The sequence below is a fragment of the Podarcis pityusensis genome (assembly GCF_964106645.2).
Source record: "Podarcis pityusensis genome assembly, chromosome: 2".
NCBI lineage: Eukaryota > Metazoa > Chordata > Lepidosauria > Squamata > Lacertidae > Podarcis > Podarcis pityusensis.
Genome location: NC_138029.1, coordinates 110,871,107 through 110,888,937, shown reverse-complemented (window position 1 = coordinate 110,888,937; position 17,831 = coordinate 110,871,107). Strand labels below are relative to the sequence as shown.

The window sequence follows — 17,831 nt, the reverse complement described above, 5'->3', positions numbered from 1 at the left end:
GGGAGAAGCGCTCTTCTCCCCGCCGCCCGCCTTCAGATCAGGTCCGGGGACAGCGGGAAGACGCGCTGCGTCTCCCAGCTGTCCCCGGAGCTTGCGGGGCAGGCAGCGGGGAGAAGCGCTCTTCTCCCCGCCGCCCGCCTTGAGATCAGGTCCGGGGACAGCGGGAAGACGCGCTGCGCCTCCCAGCTGTCCCCGGAGCTTGCGGGGCAGGCAGCGGGGAGAAGCGCTCTTCTCCCCGCCGCCCGCCTTGAGATCAGGTCCGGGGACAGCGGGAAGACGCGCTGCGCCTCCCAGCTGTCCCCGGAGCTTGCGGGGCAGGCAGCGGGGAGAAGCGCTCTTCTCCCCGCCGCCCGCCTTGAGATCAGGTCCGGGGACAGCGGGAAGACGCGCTGCGCCTCCCAGCTGTCCCCGGAGCTTGCGCGGCAGGCAGCGGGGAGAAGCGCTCTTCTCCCCGCCTTGAGATCAGGTCCGGGGACAGCGGGAAGACGCGCTGCGCCTCCCTGCTGTCCCCGGAGCTTGCGGGGCAGGCAGTGGGGAGAAGCACTCTTCTCCCCGCCGCCCGCCTTGAGATCAGGTCCGGGGACAGCGGGAAGACGCGCTGCGCCTCCCAGCTGTCCCCGGAGCTTGCGGGGCAGGCAGCGGGGTCTCCCCGCCGTCAGCCTCCAAACCACTTCGGGAGACAGCGGGATGGCGGCGTTCCGCCTCCCTGCTGTCCCCCGACCTTGTGGGGCTGGCGCTGGGGCTCTCCTGAAGCCTGGAGAGCGAGAGGGGTCGGTGCGCACCGACCCCTCTCGCTCTCCAGGCTTCAGTGAAAGCCTGCATTCGCACCATAGGACGCACACAGATTTCCCCTTCATTTTTGGAGGGAGAAAAGTGCGTCCTATAGAGCGAAAAATACGGTAAATATTATATAAATATAATAAAATAAAAGTTGTTACACACTTCTGTTCTGGGTCTTCACCTCCTTGCAAGGATGCGGTGGGCAGACTCTGATGCAACAGAAGATAAAGATCTGGTTCCTGCCTCCATTCTTCTCTCACTGATCATGGAGGACACTGAACCCCTTGATGGATTTGGAAGTTTGGCTGTAAACGCCAACCACAATTTTTTTCTTATAACAATAGCAACTGCAACACACTGTGCAAACTACGGTATGGTTTTCAATGGTATATTTGCAGCTATACCACAGACCACTTGAATTAAGTTTTTTTAAAAAAAAATTATTGGAAATTTTATTTACAACATAACATAAACCGCCACCCCACCCCAATACAGAAATCCACCCTCATTAAACGTGAACATAACATACAACAAGCATAACATACAACAATACAACCAACCAAATAAAAGACTTCCTTTATCCTGTATCTGGCCTCCTTATTTACTTCTTATAAACTGTTTCCTTTATGAATAATTATTAAGATTTTTCTAATTATAACTTAAATATCCACAAAGTCTCCTGCAGACATTAATCAAAACAAGTCCAGGTATGTATTTTAGGGCACTGTTTTGTGAAGTATTCTCTGCATTTTCCCCGTGCTTTTTGAAACTCTTGTCTAGTGTGATCTCTAATTGCCCCTGTTAATCTAACCAGTTCAATATACCCTAACAGTTTGTCTTGCCATTCCTTTTTTGTTGGCACAATTTCTTTTTTTCCAGTTTTTAGCAGTTAGGATCCTTGCCGCTCCTGTGGCATAGAAGAATATTTTCTGATCTTCTCTTGCTATGCCTGCGTCCGTTATCCCTAGTAGAAAAGCTTCTGTATTTTTCATAAAGTTATACTTAAACATTTTTTTAAGCTCGTCATATACTGTGTTCCAGAAACTTTTGGTTTTTTCTCAAGTCCACCAAACATGTACAGTGGTGTCTCGGGTTAAGTACTTAATTCGTTCCGGAGGTCCGTTCTTAACCTGAAACTGTTCTTAACCTGAAGCACCACTTTAGCTAATGGGGCCTCTTGCTGCTGCCGCGCCGCCGGAGCACGATTTCTGTTCTCATCCTGAAGCAAAGTTCTTAACCCGAGGTACTATTTCTGGGTTAGCGGAGTCTGTAACCTGAAGCATATGTAACCTGAAGCGTATGTAACCCGAGGTACCACTGTATAAGTGTCCCCTCTGTTTTACCACACCTCCAGCACAGATTTGTTTTTGTCTTACACATTTTAGCTATTTTGGTAGGACTTGAATTAAGTTTGTATACCACTGGTGGGAACCCTGATCTCGTCCAAAGAGGATTACACAACTTAATGGGGGATAAGCCTATCAACAGACACAGTGGCTATGTTCTACTTCCCCTGGTGATAGTATACCTCTGAGTGCCAGTTACTGGAGATTCATGTTGTAGGATAACCAGTCTCATATAACCAACATGCTGAAGTTAAATAATGCAGGATGAGGTGGTTAAAAGCATAGAGTAAGCTGTCCTGACTGGCTTAGCTCACCTTGGGGGGGGACTAGGTAATCAAGGCTTTGTTCCCCCTGAGTCTACCAGAAAAGCTCAGCCTCGGTGAAGAGGCTAGGCTGGTTGCTGCAACTTATCCACATAGCTCTTACAAGCTATTCTTGTCTTCCTATACCCATAATTTAGGAACTTTCACCACTGTAACTAAGCCAAGTTTTACTGCCTGTGCAACTTTTTCTGACTGCTGTATGGAAAAGCACATGAATCTGACCTTTGGAGAGTTTGTAAGTAAATCATTTTTAACTTACCAAACGTGTGGTCTCTTTCTATGCTTACGCAAGTGGGGGATTTTGGAACTTAGTACGGTATATTTTAAAGATCTATAGTTCTATGCTTTGCTTTACTGCATGTTTTGTGATTTTAAATCTCTGTGGGTTCCCTCACCAAAGAGTACTTGCATCCCAAATTTGGATCTTGGCATCCAGGAATTATCCTAGTTTTTTAAGCCTATTTTTTCCCCTTTGCAACTAACAATTCATTGCTATAGCATCCCCCAGAGATGGCCACTTAGCCTCTTCATAAACACTTCCAATGCAGGAACATCCATCACTTTCTGGGACAGCCAGTTCCAATGCTGCACAGCTCGTATAATCAGGTATCTTTTCTTAATCTTCCATCAAAATCCCCTGTCTTGTAATTTGAACCCATTGACTAAAATCCCAAACTAACTTGCTCCCTCATCTATGTGTCAGAACTTAAAAACAAAAACCTATCACCTCTTAACTGTCTCTTCTCCAAACACCCAACTCCATACTGAGAGCCCGTGTGGTGTAGTGGTTAAGAGTGGTAGTCTTGTAATCTGGTGAACCGGGTTCGCATCTCCACTCCTCCACATGCAGCTGCTTGGGCTAGTCACACTTCTCTGAAGTCTCTCAGCTCCACTCACCTCACAGAGTGTTTGTTGTGGGGGAGGAAGGGAAAGAAGAATGTGAGCCGCTTTGAGACTCCTTCGGGTAGTGATAAAGCGGGATATCAAATCCAAACTCTTCTTCTCCTTCAACCTTCCTCAGAGGACTTTGCCTGCTTGCACACCAAACACTTAAAGCACCCCCCCAAAAAAAATTTAATTCTGAAGGCTTACCCCTCTCAGAGCTATGATTCCCAGCACCCTGAAACTATAGTTCCCATGTTTCTTTGGGGTGTGTGCATTAAATGTATGGTATGTATACATTTGGACCACTGACAGTCTTTTTCACCCTCCTCTGGATCTATTTCAGCTTGTCAACACCCTCCCTCAAACTCTTGGCGATGAGTGAGAGAAGGAATTGAGAGGAGCTTCCAGACCATCTCTTTACTGAGCATTCATTCTGATTTATGCACACAGAGATTAGACCAGGGGTAGGCAACCTAAGGCCCATGGGCCGGAAGTGGCGCACGGAGGCCATTTAACTGGCCCCCGGGCTGCCCCTAAACTGAGCCACCAGGGAATCTGGCTGCTAAAATGGCATCCGAGCGGAATTTTGCTGAATTGGCAAAATGTCCTGGAAAACCCAGATGTATGGCAAGTTAGGCGATGTTTTCAAAAAATGCATTGCATTTGAACGTCAGCAATCCTAAATTCCAAGATTTCTGAGTTTGGCTTTGGCGAGTCACAATATCCCACAATAGCCTACCTCAAAGAGTTGTTGGGATGTTAGAATGGCATTGTTGGGGAAAGGGCAAGACTCAGATGTAACAAATAATAACAGCTAAGAACTAGCCAGACATTTAGGACATCTAAGGCTACAGTCCTTACCTGGCAGTCAGTCTCAGTGCATTCAGTAGATATTATGTATTGAGTAAGCATGCAAGCAATGGAAGTACACAGATGCAAAGCTCAGCACATTTGGAAGAAAACCGTGTTGAAATCAGTGAGAGTTAGGCCTCATTCATACAATTGTTTATTCTGTTTCCCTGTTAATTACTATATCATCTTTGAGCCACTTTTGAAATCAAGTGAAATCTAGTGGATGTTTAGCGATCATGTAAGGGTTAACCTTAAGGAAATCAGCCCTGAGTGCTCACTGGAAGGACAGATCCTGAAGCTGAGGCTTCAATACTTTGGCCACCTCATGAGAAGAGAAGACTCCCTGGTAAAGACCCTGATGTTGGGAAAGATGGAGGGCACAAGGAGAAGGGGACGGCAGAGGACGAGACGGTTGGGCAGTGTTCTTGAAGCTACCAACATGAGTTTGACCAAACTGTGGGAGGCAGTGGTAGACAGGGGTGCCTGGCGTGCTCTGGTCCACGAGGTCATGAAGAGTCGGACACGACTAAACGACTAAACAACAACAACAAAGGGTTAACCGTGATCCCTTCCAATTCTACAATTCTATGGTTCTAATTTTTATTTTTGCAGTAAAGGATTACCGGTACTTTCCTTATCACAAGCTGAAGCAAACAACTGCTGAAAGTTAAAACCCCACAATTCCAAGGACAGATAATTGCGATTCAAAGCCTCCCACATTAGAACAGATTAGTTGCATTTTTAGAGTAATGTTCTTTGATGAGCTCAATTAGCCAACCAACACGTACAATATTCATCAGATAGATTATTATCTGTTTAATGGATAAGGAAGTGCATTCCTTATCCCAAAGGAATGCAAGCTCTGAAACATCAGAGCACTTACCGGTATATGGATACTTGTGAGTAAAGATTCACAAATGGTGCCTCCCATTTGATTCATGGGCAGAGTTGCAAACCTTCCTCATGCATGCAAGTGTCCACCAGAAACAGCCTATAATAAATTCAGGCTGAAAAGAAGTTAACTTCGCCACCAGAATCCTTTGCCCCTGCCTTCTGCACTTGGCTCTGAATTTGTATAATTTCAGCCCATTTATTTCAATGGGAGAGATGTGGGCATCAATGAAACTTGAAACATGCTTCCTTTTGTCTGGATGGTGGCCTCTGACAGGTCTTGAAGGACCAAAAGAGTATCTGATCTTAACAGGGCAGGTGCCAGACATCAGAGGAACCCCCCCCCCACACACACACCCCAGCACAGTCTAGCCAAAGGTCCAGCTGAGGATGTTTCACCCCTCCCATTGCAAGAATCTGTTGACAATGTTTCAGAAAGGAGGGGGCAGATTTTGCTCATCGCTTCTTCCGCTCCAGCCTGACTTCAAAGGGAGTCTGAGTGTTATCTGTATATAGATAAGGTCGCTGCTCAAGTAGCTGTAACACTCATGCAGTCCAGCGTCTCCAATTAGTCTTTAGTTTATGCAGTAGCTGTAGAGAATAAAAGAACTTATACTTCAGAGCTGTTGTTCATGTGGTTCATGCTCTGCTGTGCTCCGCTGACTTTTGGAACTGAGTTTGGTGCTCACAGCTCTGAGTTGTGAGTCCACAGCACTTAGACCTGCTCCCTGCAGTGGAAGGTCTCTGGGAGTGCTTTCCCAGCTCGCCTGGCCCAGTCGGGGCTGAATAGGTTGAGCCCAGTCGTTGGCACTGGCTCAAAGGCGAAGCTGACACCAGCCACCACCAGGGATGTAAGACGGCAGCAAATTCTGCTGCAACCTATAATCATCGCAATCAGTGCTGTTTCTGTTCCGCTGCAGTTTGGTTTATTAGTATTATTAACTACAAGGTCCCAGGGCGGGATACAACAATTAAAATATAATATTTAAAACAACATACAAACACAGAAACAAGGAGGGTCCTAAAAACACACACCTCAGTAAGGATAGCTCAGTTGGCAGAGCACGACAGAGCATTAATCTCAGAGTTGTGGGTTCGAGCCCCACACTGGGCAAAAGATTCCTGCATTGCAGTGGGTTGAGCAAGATGACCTTTGGGTTCCCTCCCAGCTTTAGAATTCAGGTGTCAAAATTTAGGATGAAGAGCTGCATATTCAGCATTAGCCAAAAGCTGTACAATGAAGGTGCCAGGCACAACTTGGGGGCTCCCACAGAAGGGCATGTGACGCTCTTTGGCATGCACTTTTAAACCTTGCTTCACCCTCATTCCCTATGAATGAATGAGATACCTCAATAAATATCCGGCATTCGGGACAGAGGAGTGACAGGTCAGTATGTGTGAACCATGGCACACACACCCTTTCTCTGTCTTTACAATTTGATCACTAATCACAGTTGCAATAACTTAAAGGTTGACCATTAGGTCAAGTCGTGGCCGACTCTGGGGTTGTGGAGCTCATCTCGCTTTATTGGCCGAGGGAGCCGGCGTACAGCTTCCGGGTCATGTGGCCAGCATGACTAAGCCGCTTCTGGCGAACCAGAGCAGCGCACGAAAACGCCGTTTACCTTCCCGCTGGAGCGGTACCTATTTATCTACTTGCACTTTGACGTGCTTTCGAACTGCTAGGTTGGCAGGAGCAGGGACCGAGCAATGGGAGCTCACCCTGTTGCGGGGATTCGAACCACCGATCTTCTGATTGGCAAGTCCTAGGCTCTGTGGTTTAACCCACAGCGCCACCCGCGTCCCTGCAATAACTTAGTGTTTGCCTTTGCCTTTTCGGTTTGTTTGATTTTTTACTTGCAAAATCCTGACCCACGAAACACCAAGACCAACCATAAAAATGTGCTAATAAAAGTATAGGAGTATAGTAAATAAGGAGTATAGCATCTAGATCAAGGGAAGTAATAGTGCCACTGTATTCTGCTCTGGTCAGACCTCACCTGGAGTACTGTGTCCAGTTCTGGGCACCACAGTTCAAGAAGGACACTGACAAACTGGAACGTGTCCAGAGGAGGGCAACCAAAATGGTCAAAGGCCTGGAAACGATGCCTTATGAGGAACGGCTAAGGGAGCTGGGCATGTTTAGCCTGGAGAAGAGGAGGTTAAGGGGTGATATGATAGCCATGTTCAAATATATAAAAGGATGTCACATAGAGGAGGGAGAAAGGTTGTTTTCTGCTGCTCCAGAGAAGCGGACACGGAGCAATGGATCCAAACTACAAGAAAGAAGATTCCACCTAAACATTAGGAAGAACTTCCTGACAGTAAGAGCTGTTCGACAGTGGAATTTGCTGCCAAGGAGTGTGGTGGAGTCTCCTTCTTTGGAGGTCTTTAAGCAGAGGCTTGACAGCCATATGTCAGGAGTGCTCTGATGGTGTTTCCTGCTTGGCAGGGGGTTGGACTCGATGGCCCTTGTGGTCTATTCCAACTCTATGATTCTAAAAGCTTCCTGGCTGATATTGAATGAGCGATGCAAAATAAAGCATTTGTTGGGAAATGTTAAATTAAGTCAAAGAAAAACAACTTTATATAACTGTGTAAATAATAGTTTAATTGTAAATCAGTACAATGGGTGTAGTTGGAAGTTCCTTTTCTTTGCTGATTCGCATATCAGATATAATTATGTTCTTTTTCTATTCACACTCTTATTTCTCTTTCTTTTTTCTTTCGTCTGTTCTTTTTTCTGTCTATACTCTTTACAATCTCTACAATCTACTGAATGTTTGTATGTCGCTATTGTATGTATTTTAAGGTTTTTCTCGTTCAATAACAATTTATTTTTTAAAAAAATGTGCTAATGGCAGCTTTGGCATGTGGTGCACCTGTGGAATTAACTGTTCCTTTGAAGCATGAGCCATGATAGGTTCACCAGATGATTCAGTCTCCAGGGACTGACTGAAGCAATGGATAGGCATTGAGGATCCACTTATTGGCCTCACCAGAACAGGAAGTGCAAGGAAAGCAAAAATGTTTTCCTTCATGGGGACTTAAGAACTGCCACCTGGTGGCAAGAGCATCCTTTATGCATCTAGCTGGGATGAAGCCAGAGTAGACCACTGCTTTTCAACTAGTGGGTTCGTCACCTGATCCAAGGTGGGTTGCAACAGGAGCACTACCACCGTGCAAATTTGTGGTGAAAGGTTAAGAAATGGGTCCCCCAATGTATGTTTGCATTAAAAATGGTTCCTGGGTCTGTAAAGATACCTGGTGTAAACAATACTGACCCAGGTACAGTGGTACCTCGGGTTAAGTACTTAATTCGTTCTGGAGGTCCGTACTTAACCTGAAACTGTTCTTAACCTGAAGCACCACTTTAGCTAATGGGGCCTCCTGCTGCTGCTGCACCACCGGAGCACAATTTCTGTTCTCATCCTGAAGCAAAGTTCTTAACCCGAGGTACTATTTCTGGGTTAGCGGAGTCTGTAACCTGAAGCGTATGTAACCTGAAGCGTATGTAACCTGAAGCGTATGTAACCCGAAGTACCACTGTATTCTTCTCCTTCTCCTCTAATATTGGCCAATGACACTGCAAGCCAAAGTTCCCAAATTTCCTATAATTCCCAAAAGAATTATAGGGACAGAACTGCCTAAATTATGTAGAAATTTATTTATGTATGCGACTACAGCAGCAACAATGCTGCTGGCCCAAAAATGGAAAGAAGCAGAAGTTTTTGGATACAAAAATTTACAGAATATGCAGAAATGATGAAACTTACCGGAAGAATAAGAAATCAGGATGACAAACTTTTTATAAAAGAATGGAAATGGTTGATTGAATATTTACAGATAAATTGCAAACAGATAAAAACATTGGCATTGTAATAACCTGCACTTTCATAAGAGTATATATTTAAAGTAGATAATTAAATGAGCAAATTAAATGAATTTGGATATGCAGAAGATATAAAAAATAAATTTATGGAAGTGCAGAAAGAGGGGGAAAGAAGTCAAACTTCCAAATGTTAAAATGATTGTAAAATTAATGAAATGTATAAATTTGAAAAGTATATTTTAAAAAATTAAAAAGACAATGCAAGGCAAACGCGAGGTGTCCGGGGGTGGGGGGGGTGAGGCTTCCTTCCCTAACTCTGCTTTAATCTACAGCAGGGTTGGGGAACCTTTTCTGCCCAGGAGTCTTCATCCTTTTCTTCCCTGTTCCTGCAGGGTCAAACTTGACAGGTGGGCAGTTTCTCTCTTTTCACCTGAGGGCTGCTGGGCTTGGAAGAACTTGATCAAAAATCCAAACTTGCACACAGGCCTAAAAATCTTGCTGAGCCCTGTTAAAAGCAGATTCAAAGCCCTTGGGTATGTCAGGCTGCATCTGGAGCAAGCCTCCTGGACCAACGCAATAGGATTTACTCCTGAGTAGACATGTATAATAAGATTGCAGTGCCATTTACCAGCCCTACAGTTGCACATCTTCTCCCTGACACAGTAGGCTATGGTTTTTAAATTTCGGATGAATTAATCAGCTGTCACGCTCTTTAACGATCATCGTCCTCAGGAGTTCACCTGACCTCCTCCTCTGCTTATTTATAGCTATCGGAACAAAACTTGGTCCCCCCCCTTTAATCCCCGCTTTTAATAAATGGAATACATGGGGGCAATGTTTTATTGCTGCTACTTTACATTTTAAGGGTTTAGGATTTTAACCTATGGCATTTGATGTTTAATGTGTGGACACTGTAAAGGTAAAGGGACCCCTAACCTGGGTTGCGGTGCTCATCTCGCTATACTGGCTGAGGGAGCCAGCGTTTGTCCGCAGATAGCTTCCAGGTCATGTGGCCAGCAAGACTAAAACGCTTCTGGCGAAACCAGAGCAGCATATGGAAATGCCGTTTACCTTCCCGCCGGAGCGGTACCTATTGATCTACTTGCACTGGCATGCTTTCGAACTGCTAGGTTGGAAGGAGCAGGGACTGGACAACGGGAGCTCACCCTGTCATGGGGATTTGAACCGCCAACTTTCTGATCGGCAAGCCCTAGGCTCTGTGGTTTAGACCACAGCACCACCGTTTAATTACTTTGTTCTGTTGTGTTTATGACCGCTGGCGGAGAAAGAAGAGTGGGGGGGGGGAGCGCACCGCCCCCAGCAGTGCGATCCCAGTGGGGTGCCATCGCGGCTCCCCACCACCACCATAGGTGGCGTGCCATGCCCCCAGGACGCGTGCCAGCCCCATCCCCGCTTGCTCTCCCCGCACACACACACCCCCCGCTGGAGCATGAAGCTCCACCACTGTTTATGATTTATAACCTGTTTTATGAATTATGTTTGGATTGAAAAAGGAAGGCGACCCCAAAATGTCACATCCCTACATTCGCATGTCAGGCGGTGGGGGGTGGGGGGTGGCGGCGTTTGTTTCACTGTGCAATCCTATACATGCCTACTCAGAAGTAAGACCCCCTGAGTTAGATGCTACTTACCCTAAGGTAGTGAGGCTGGGATCGTAGCCTCCTACGCAGGCTTACCTGAGAGCGGATCCTATTGCGCTCACTTCTGAGCAGGCAAGGTGAGAACGGTGGCATTCTTAGCCCCTCCTCCGCGGTGCTGCGCTTAGAATCCGCTTTCTGCTTTCTTCGTTGCGGTTTGCCGTCGTTCTTGGTCCGGATCAAAGAATCACAAAGTTATCAGGGACCACGGGGGTCATCTAGTCCAACCCCCTGCAGTGCAGGAATCTTTTGCCCAACGTGGGGATGGAAGAATGAGAGCTGCATCGAGGCCCCTGGATGAAAAGAGCAGACGCTGATTCCTTAGAAGGCTCGAGGGAGCTGGGGTTTTTTTTGGGGGGGGGGGCAACCCTTACTTGTTCCTCTGCCACGGGGAGGAATATTTCGGCAGGCGGGGAGGTTCTGCTCCCTATATCCTGTATGACGTCAAAGCCCCCCCAAGAGTTCTTCGTGATGTCACGACGTGAAGGGGGAATCCCTAGACGAGAGCCCCCTTCCCAGCGTGTGATGTCACTCGGCCATGGGAATGCTAGGGGAAGACCCCCTTCTCCCTCCCGCTCCTGATAGGGAAGAATCCCCCACCCCGCTCCTCATTACGCGCTTGTGACGTCACGGGAGGGCGTGGGGATTCCGGAGGGAGCCCCTCCTCTCCGCAGGGCGGTTCCTCCAGGCGGCGGGAGAAGCGCAATTTGCCCGCCATGGCTGCTCTTCAGCTCCTGATGATGGTCCCGGCGCTGGGCAGCTTCCTGTTCACGTTCGGGACCGGCGTGGAGCTGATCCGCTTCGTCTCCTTCCGCGCTCTGTTCCTGCAGCCGGGGACGGGGGCTGCCCAGCACAGAACCGGTGCGGGGGCGTAGGGGCGGGAGAGAAATGAAGGGGCCTTGCGGGGGAGGGAATGAGAGCTTGGGGTTGCAAAGGGGTGCGAGGTGCGCGGTCTTTGGGCGGAGGAGCAGGGAGCCGGCGGCCCCCCAGGTGTGGGGCTCTGTATCGGGTCCAGGGCAGCATGGGCAGTGCTGAGGGATGACGGGAGTTGTAGTTCAGCAGCATGCCAAGAGGTATGAAAAATTGCCCGTTCATCCCTTCCTTTTATTTTTGGTTTGGATCCTGAAGACGCCCAGGCGAGTGGCAGGAGGCTGAAACTCTAAAGCAGCCACTTTGAAACTGAGAAAGTCAAATGATAGGAATTCCTAGATCTTAGATAAGATGCTTTTAACACTGTGATTTTATGTTGCAATGGTTCCTGTTGGAAGTTTGCGTCTTGCCCTGGGCGTTTTCCAACAAGCAGAAATAAATGTGGCGCCTTGTTGTGAAAGGCAGGCAGGGCTAAGGATGTGGTCTGGCTCCCCTCCACCCCACCCCCACCCCCCGCCGATGCTATTAGTATGTGAACAATATGGTTTGGTAATAATATCCCATGATGTCGTTAAAGATGATTGGATAAAAATGTCTGTATGTTCTACTTCCTGCTCTGTATGTTAAGGCCATTCAATCCAGAATCTTCCCAATAGTTTAAGAGAGCCTTCCCCAACCTGCTATCATCCATAAGTTTTAAAGTACGACTCTCACCATCCCTGCTGGCTGGGACTGATGGGTGTTGGAGTCCAACATCTCATAAATAACAGGATCTGAGATTACAGAATTATAGAGTTGGAAGGGACCCTGAGGATCATTTGGTCCAATCCCCCTGCAATGCAATATGCAGCTGTCCCTTACGGGGATTGAACCTGCAACCTTAGCACCATCGGCACCACACTCTAACCAACTGAGCTATCCAGAGAACACCAGCTTGTGGAAGGATTGTTTTAAGATGATGAGAGAGAGAAGGAGAGAGAGAACAATTTGTCTCTGGGATCAGTTTCTGGGCTACTATCTGAGATCCTCTGCCAGCCCCTGCTGGATGCACTAGGCCTCACCTTGAGCAAACCTCTTTTCTTTGCAGATGCTGCTCATCTTCAATGGGGAGCTGCCCTGAGGGATCCCAAGATTCTGCGGCCACTAATGGTGGATGTGGGCTTAATTGTCCTCTTCATCCTGCAACACAGCCTCATGGCCGCTCAGCAAGTCAAACACTGGACCAGAAGTTGCTTTGGAGTTCTACAGAGATCTTTCTATGTCTTCTGCCCAGCGCTGACTCTCCAGGTAGGGGTATCAATTTGGGGCACCAAAATGGGGGGAGAGGACTGAAGGGGAGGCAAGGTAACAGAGCAAATCAGAGTGAATTCTTGCCCAAGTCAGAAAAGCTAAGCTCAGAATGCAGAATAAATCTTCCTGGCATGATGCCGTTTAGATTTCATACTCTGCACTTTCATGGAAGCAATATTTCCAAAGCAAATCCCCCAATTTCAGCATTAAGTCTTTGCTCCTTGGTACAAATTACTTTGATAACGGACCTCCCAAACTCACACCGTTAACTCAGCATAGCCTTCATTATGGTGCGAAGCAAAATGCATCATTGCAATGATGTGGACTAGAATCTTGCACAATTTAAAAACAACAACAACCCAGTATGGATATGATTTGTATGATTTGGCTAATGCGTGCAGGTCCAGCGGATTTTCTACAATGTGATTGCAGTTTTGGAGTCCCAAAATGCAGCCATATTAGATGTGTGCCTGCAGCAGAATCCACTTTTATCTAACGCGCCTTTTCCTTCCCACCTAGCTGCTGATGAGGTACTGGCAGCCTGTGCAGGATGCTCCTGTGCTCTGGAATACGAGCAGGGAGCCGTGGGTCACTTGGGTCCCTCTCATCTGCTTCATCCTCCACTTCATTGCTTGGCTGGTCATCTTTAGCATCCTCCTCATCTTTGACTACGCAGAGCTGATGGGGGTCAAACAGGTACCGCGCAGCTTCCCTTTTCCCATCTAGAGAGGCCACCGTCCTGTATTTGGCGGCTGAGCTCAGCGAGGCCCAATGACCCAACCAATGAGGGTGATATAAGGTATTTCCTCCTGCTGTAAAATATTTCTAAAAAGAAAGGCCCCAGGTTTGAAGGAAATTTGGAAGCCATGACCTCTCTCTTGGAAGCTCTTAATGTGCTCTGGCTTTACAGTGATAGCAGTTGGGGGGGGTGCATTGGATTTGGATGAATTCTGAGGGATTTATTTATTTATTTTAAAAAATTTGATTTTAAAACTATAAGATACAATACAACCACACACATCCACATTTGGAGATTCCTCAGAATCTCTGGACTTCCCACCTTCCCCTCCGTGGGTCCTATTATTAAACCTTTTCTACTGCATCTCTTTCAATAGTCCATATTTTATATAGGTCCATAGTACTTGCTACGAGTGTTATTGCAATCCTGCTAATGTTTTCATCTGTTTACAGTGGTCTCCAAGATAAATTATAAATTTCCCCCATCCTTTCTTAAAGTTATGGTCTTCTTGGTTCCTGAGCATAACGGTCAGTTTTGCCATTTCGGCATAGTCCAGCAGTTTAATTTGCCATTCCTCTCTGGTAGGGACATTCTCTTCTTTCCATCTCTGGAATTCTGAGGGATTTTTGGTCAAGGCAGAGACCGCAGAAGCACTTAGTGTTGTCTCAGCAGTCCAGACAGACAACAAAACAAAAACCGATCTCACATTCCCCCTCAGTGAATATGTAGAGGCCCAATGTGTACACAAGTCTAAAATGGTGTCTTGTTTCCCCAAAAGATTTGTGCATCTGCGGTGCAAATGGGTGTTTCTCTCGTTCCGTAGGTTTACTATCACTGCCTGGGCATGGGGGACCCTTTGGCCGTGAAGTCCACAAGTGCCATCCGCCTCTTCTCCCACCTGCGTCACCCTGTGTACCTGGAGTTTCTCCTCATCCTGTGGGCTGTTCCCTGCCTTTCTCTTGACCGCCTGCTCCTCGCATTGCTCTTCACAGCCTACATCACCTGCGCCCACAACCTTGACCAGCAAGACTACCTCTACCTGCGAGCTCAGCTGGACAAGAAGTTCCAGATCTTCTCCCGTGAGGAGGCAGCCTATGGGGATCTGCTGGCTCAGAATGGCCCCTCCGTCCTTAAGAACTGAACCGGTGTGGCCCCAATTTTATATGCGGGTGCTGGTGTCCTAGTATATTGGGGCCTGAGAGCCTGGTACCTTGCACTCTCCCATGCTAAGCACTGAACGATGCAATGTGCCTTGTATATCCTTTTGCTTTTATGCACTCGGGACTTGAGTGGTCTATAAATGGGACCCAAGAGTTCTGGCTTCCAGCAGGCCTACTTTGCTACAACTCTTAAAACACATATAAGGAGTTCTATATGGTGACGCCAGGTTGAGCGACATGGCCCAGTAGGTTGGAATCCTTGAGGAAAGAGGTGGCACTCCAAAGATGGCAGAATTCAACCCCAAGTTCCTTGGAGGGAAGTCTCTAGAGCAGGGGTGGGGAAAGCCTATGGCCCTCCAGAAGTTGGTGGACTTCAGCTGCCATCAACATCTGGAGGGCTGTGGATGCCCCATACCTGCTGTATAGGCTTAAAGGGATATATTGGGCCCAAAAAGAGTCCCCCCCCCCCACTAGTGCTAAGAAGAACAATGAGTCACTGATAACCGACTGGAATTTAGGTGAGGTGGTCAGGTTGTTGTTGTTTGTGGGAGGCTTTTTTAGGATTTACAACTGCAGACAGCAGGCAGGTAGGTCAACAGACAAAATGTTCCCCATCTCTGGCAAAGCTGGGCCCAGTGGAATCAGTGGGGCACTGCCCTAGTAACCTCAGTCTGCCCCCAGCCATCCCCCACCTGCTAGCTGGCTTTACTTACAACCAGTCAGGGGGTGGCTTTGTCTGTCATGGACTCTGCTGGTGGCCTTCCTGCCCTAGAGGGCACCAGGCAAACCTGACTGGGATTCTGCAGCTGTTAAAAAGCAAAGAAGATGCCTCAGTTGAAATTCATTATAATAACAAAGCATTAGAACTGGGTTTTTCAATTCATTTTCTGCTACAGAACTTCTGCCCAAGTGATTTTTAAAGTATAGGATTTTTAACTTTGATTCACAAGCAAGAACTATTTTAAAGAGGTAGCAGCCTAGATAATTTGCGGAGTGGGCTGTGAAGTTTTTTTGCTTTTTGCAAATATATCTCTTCAGCACAGTGTCTTCCAAATACATTTCTGTTCCAAGAAAGCCATCAGAATTCATTGCCCATCCTCTTGCTTCTGTCGCGTCAATTCAGTTCCAAAGCATTCTGAATTCCAAGGCCTACCTGGGTTGAAGAAGACAAGGCCTTCAGAAAGATTCCGGTCAAGATGGCCGTCCAGCAGTGGACCACCTGCCTCTCAAACCCAAATATATCTCCATGCGGTGGGTGACTTTTAACTCGCCCCACCCATCAGAATTAATGACAAAAACTATAATTTATGTGATCTTTGAATCAAGTACATTTACAGGCAAAAGCGGGCTGGGGGGGCAGGGGTTGATTCTAGGATTATGTCTCCAGGCTCCACCTAGCAATGGTTGGATCTTTGCCTTCATTTGTAACTCAATGCCTTGAACATCCACTAGCATTTCTTTTTAAATGCTGATACTGCTTTTATTGTAGCTTTTTTATTATTATTTCTGTACCCCCTTGCTAACAAAGTATTTTTATACATATGAAAAGCAAATCTTGGATTGAGAAGATAATGGTTTGTAAAGTAAAAAAACGGGTGTGTGTTTTTAAAAAAAGTTTGGTTTGTCTCTGTTCTGAAATTTGGTTTTAATGTAAAGTGTTTCAATATATTTGGTTTTGCTTATAAAGCAGAAGTGACCAGCTGCTCCCGGAAGCTAAAAATGAGCTCTGTATCAACAAAAGTTTTACCTATACAGTGGTACCTCGGGTTACATACGCTTCAGGTTACACACTCCGCTAACCCAGAAATAGTGCTTCAGGTTAAGAACTTTGCTTCAGGATAAGAACAGAAATCGTGCTCCGGCGGCGCAGCAGGAGGCCCCATTAGCTAAAGTGGTGCTTCAGGTTAAGAACAGTTTCAGGTTAAGAACGGACCTCTGGAACGAATTAAGTACTTAACCTGAGGTACCACTGTAATTATTCATGATGACAAGTTGTAAGAATCATGAGATTTTCCACCCCTGAGCTTTTGAAATACAACTCCCATCAACCTTGGCCGTATGGGCTGAAGCTTATAAGCGTTGTTGCCCAACATGTGAGCAACCCCATGTTGGAGATCCCTGCTCTATACATTTATTTATTTTTTTGTTTAATTTCTATACCCTTTATATTTTTAAGAAAAACCTCAAAGTGTGTTAAAGCATATTAAATCAATAAAACATAAATAAAACAATGTGAAAAAAGCGAAATATAGAGTATACTGTCAAAGCAACATAACAGAAAACTAAAACATTATCTTAAAGATTTCAAAATAAAACATTACAAAGGAAGTCAACTACAGAATACAAATTTAACATAGTAGGGCTGGGTGAGTCTGGGCCCCGCCCCCTAGGCCAGGTGGGAAAGGCCTTGCAGGGAGTGGCCTTCACGCCTCACAGCCGGGCGATGTTCCTCCGGCCTCATGAGAATCCTCTCTAATGGGACCCAAGTGTGTTTAAGGTTGCAATTAACTTAATCTTCCCTAGATCTGCTTTTAGCAGAAGCATGTGCCACTCCCACTGCCCAGCTTCAAAGTCAGAGTAGCAACCACATGTATCCTATAGTCACGTTTAGCTCTTTCTGTTTGGCATCGCTAAGGCTCTCCTCCCCCCGCCCCCCTCATGAAACAACGGCCTCCTTTTAAGCACCCCAACAGTTATTTACCGCCCCCCCCCCCATTCCTCTCACGGCACATGTGTGATACACACGCTTCACCCTAATGGCTCCTGAAGCATCTGAGGCTACGAGACGAAGGGATGCTCTCCTGCTAAATGCACACTCACTGATTACAGGCGCATACTTGGGAGAAACAAGAACTAGCCTTGCACAGAAAAAGAAGCATCCCTTCTACTTCTCTTCCCTTCTCCCCTCGCCCCCACCCAAGGACCAGGCCCATGCTTGCTCCCCTAAACCAAAACCTAACCAGGGACCCAGCTGAGGAGAACTGCACTGAGGCGCATTCGTGGGAGCCTCCCCCTGAATCTTCCCAGGAGCAGGAGGACTGTATAGATTTGGAACAGTGGTTTGCAGAGGAACATAGTTCATAATAATAATAATAATAATAATAATAATAATAATTTTTATTTATACCCTGCCCTCCCCAGCCAAGGCCGGGCTCCACGTGGCTGACAAGCAATAATAAAAACAAGTTGAATGACTACAACTTAA

General features: G+C 46.8%; 2 protein-coding genes across 2 annotated transcripts in view; both read left to right on the top strand.

Annotated features, from left to right (window-relative positions):
- The first annotated feature begins 1,274 nt into the window (after window positions 1–1,274).
- Window positions 1,275–17,831, top strand: part of LOC308470100 (nurim-like) — a 59,444-nt gene continuing 42,887 nt past the window's right edge. The window contains exon 1 of the mRNA XM_080993378.1: window positions 1,275–2,684. The gene's annotated coding sequence lies outside the window, so the exon portion shown is untranslated. The remainder of the gene's footprint in view (window positions 2,685–17,831) is intronic.
- On the top strand, window positions 11,136–16,240 carry LOC308470029 (nurim-like). The gene is made up of 4 exons (XM_080993244.1): window positions 11,136–11,428; window positions 12,525–12,724; window positions 13,247–13,423; window positions 14,290–16,240. Exons 1-4 carry the CDS (start codon window positions 11,284–11,286, stop codon window positions 14,605–14,607), a joined length of 840 nt encoding a protein of 279 aa, XP_080849370.1. The 5' UTR covers window positions 11,136–11,283; the 3' UTR covers window positions 14,608–16,240.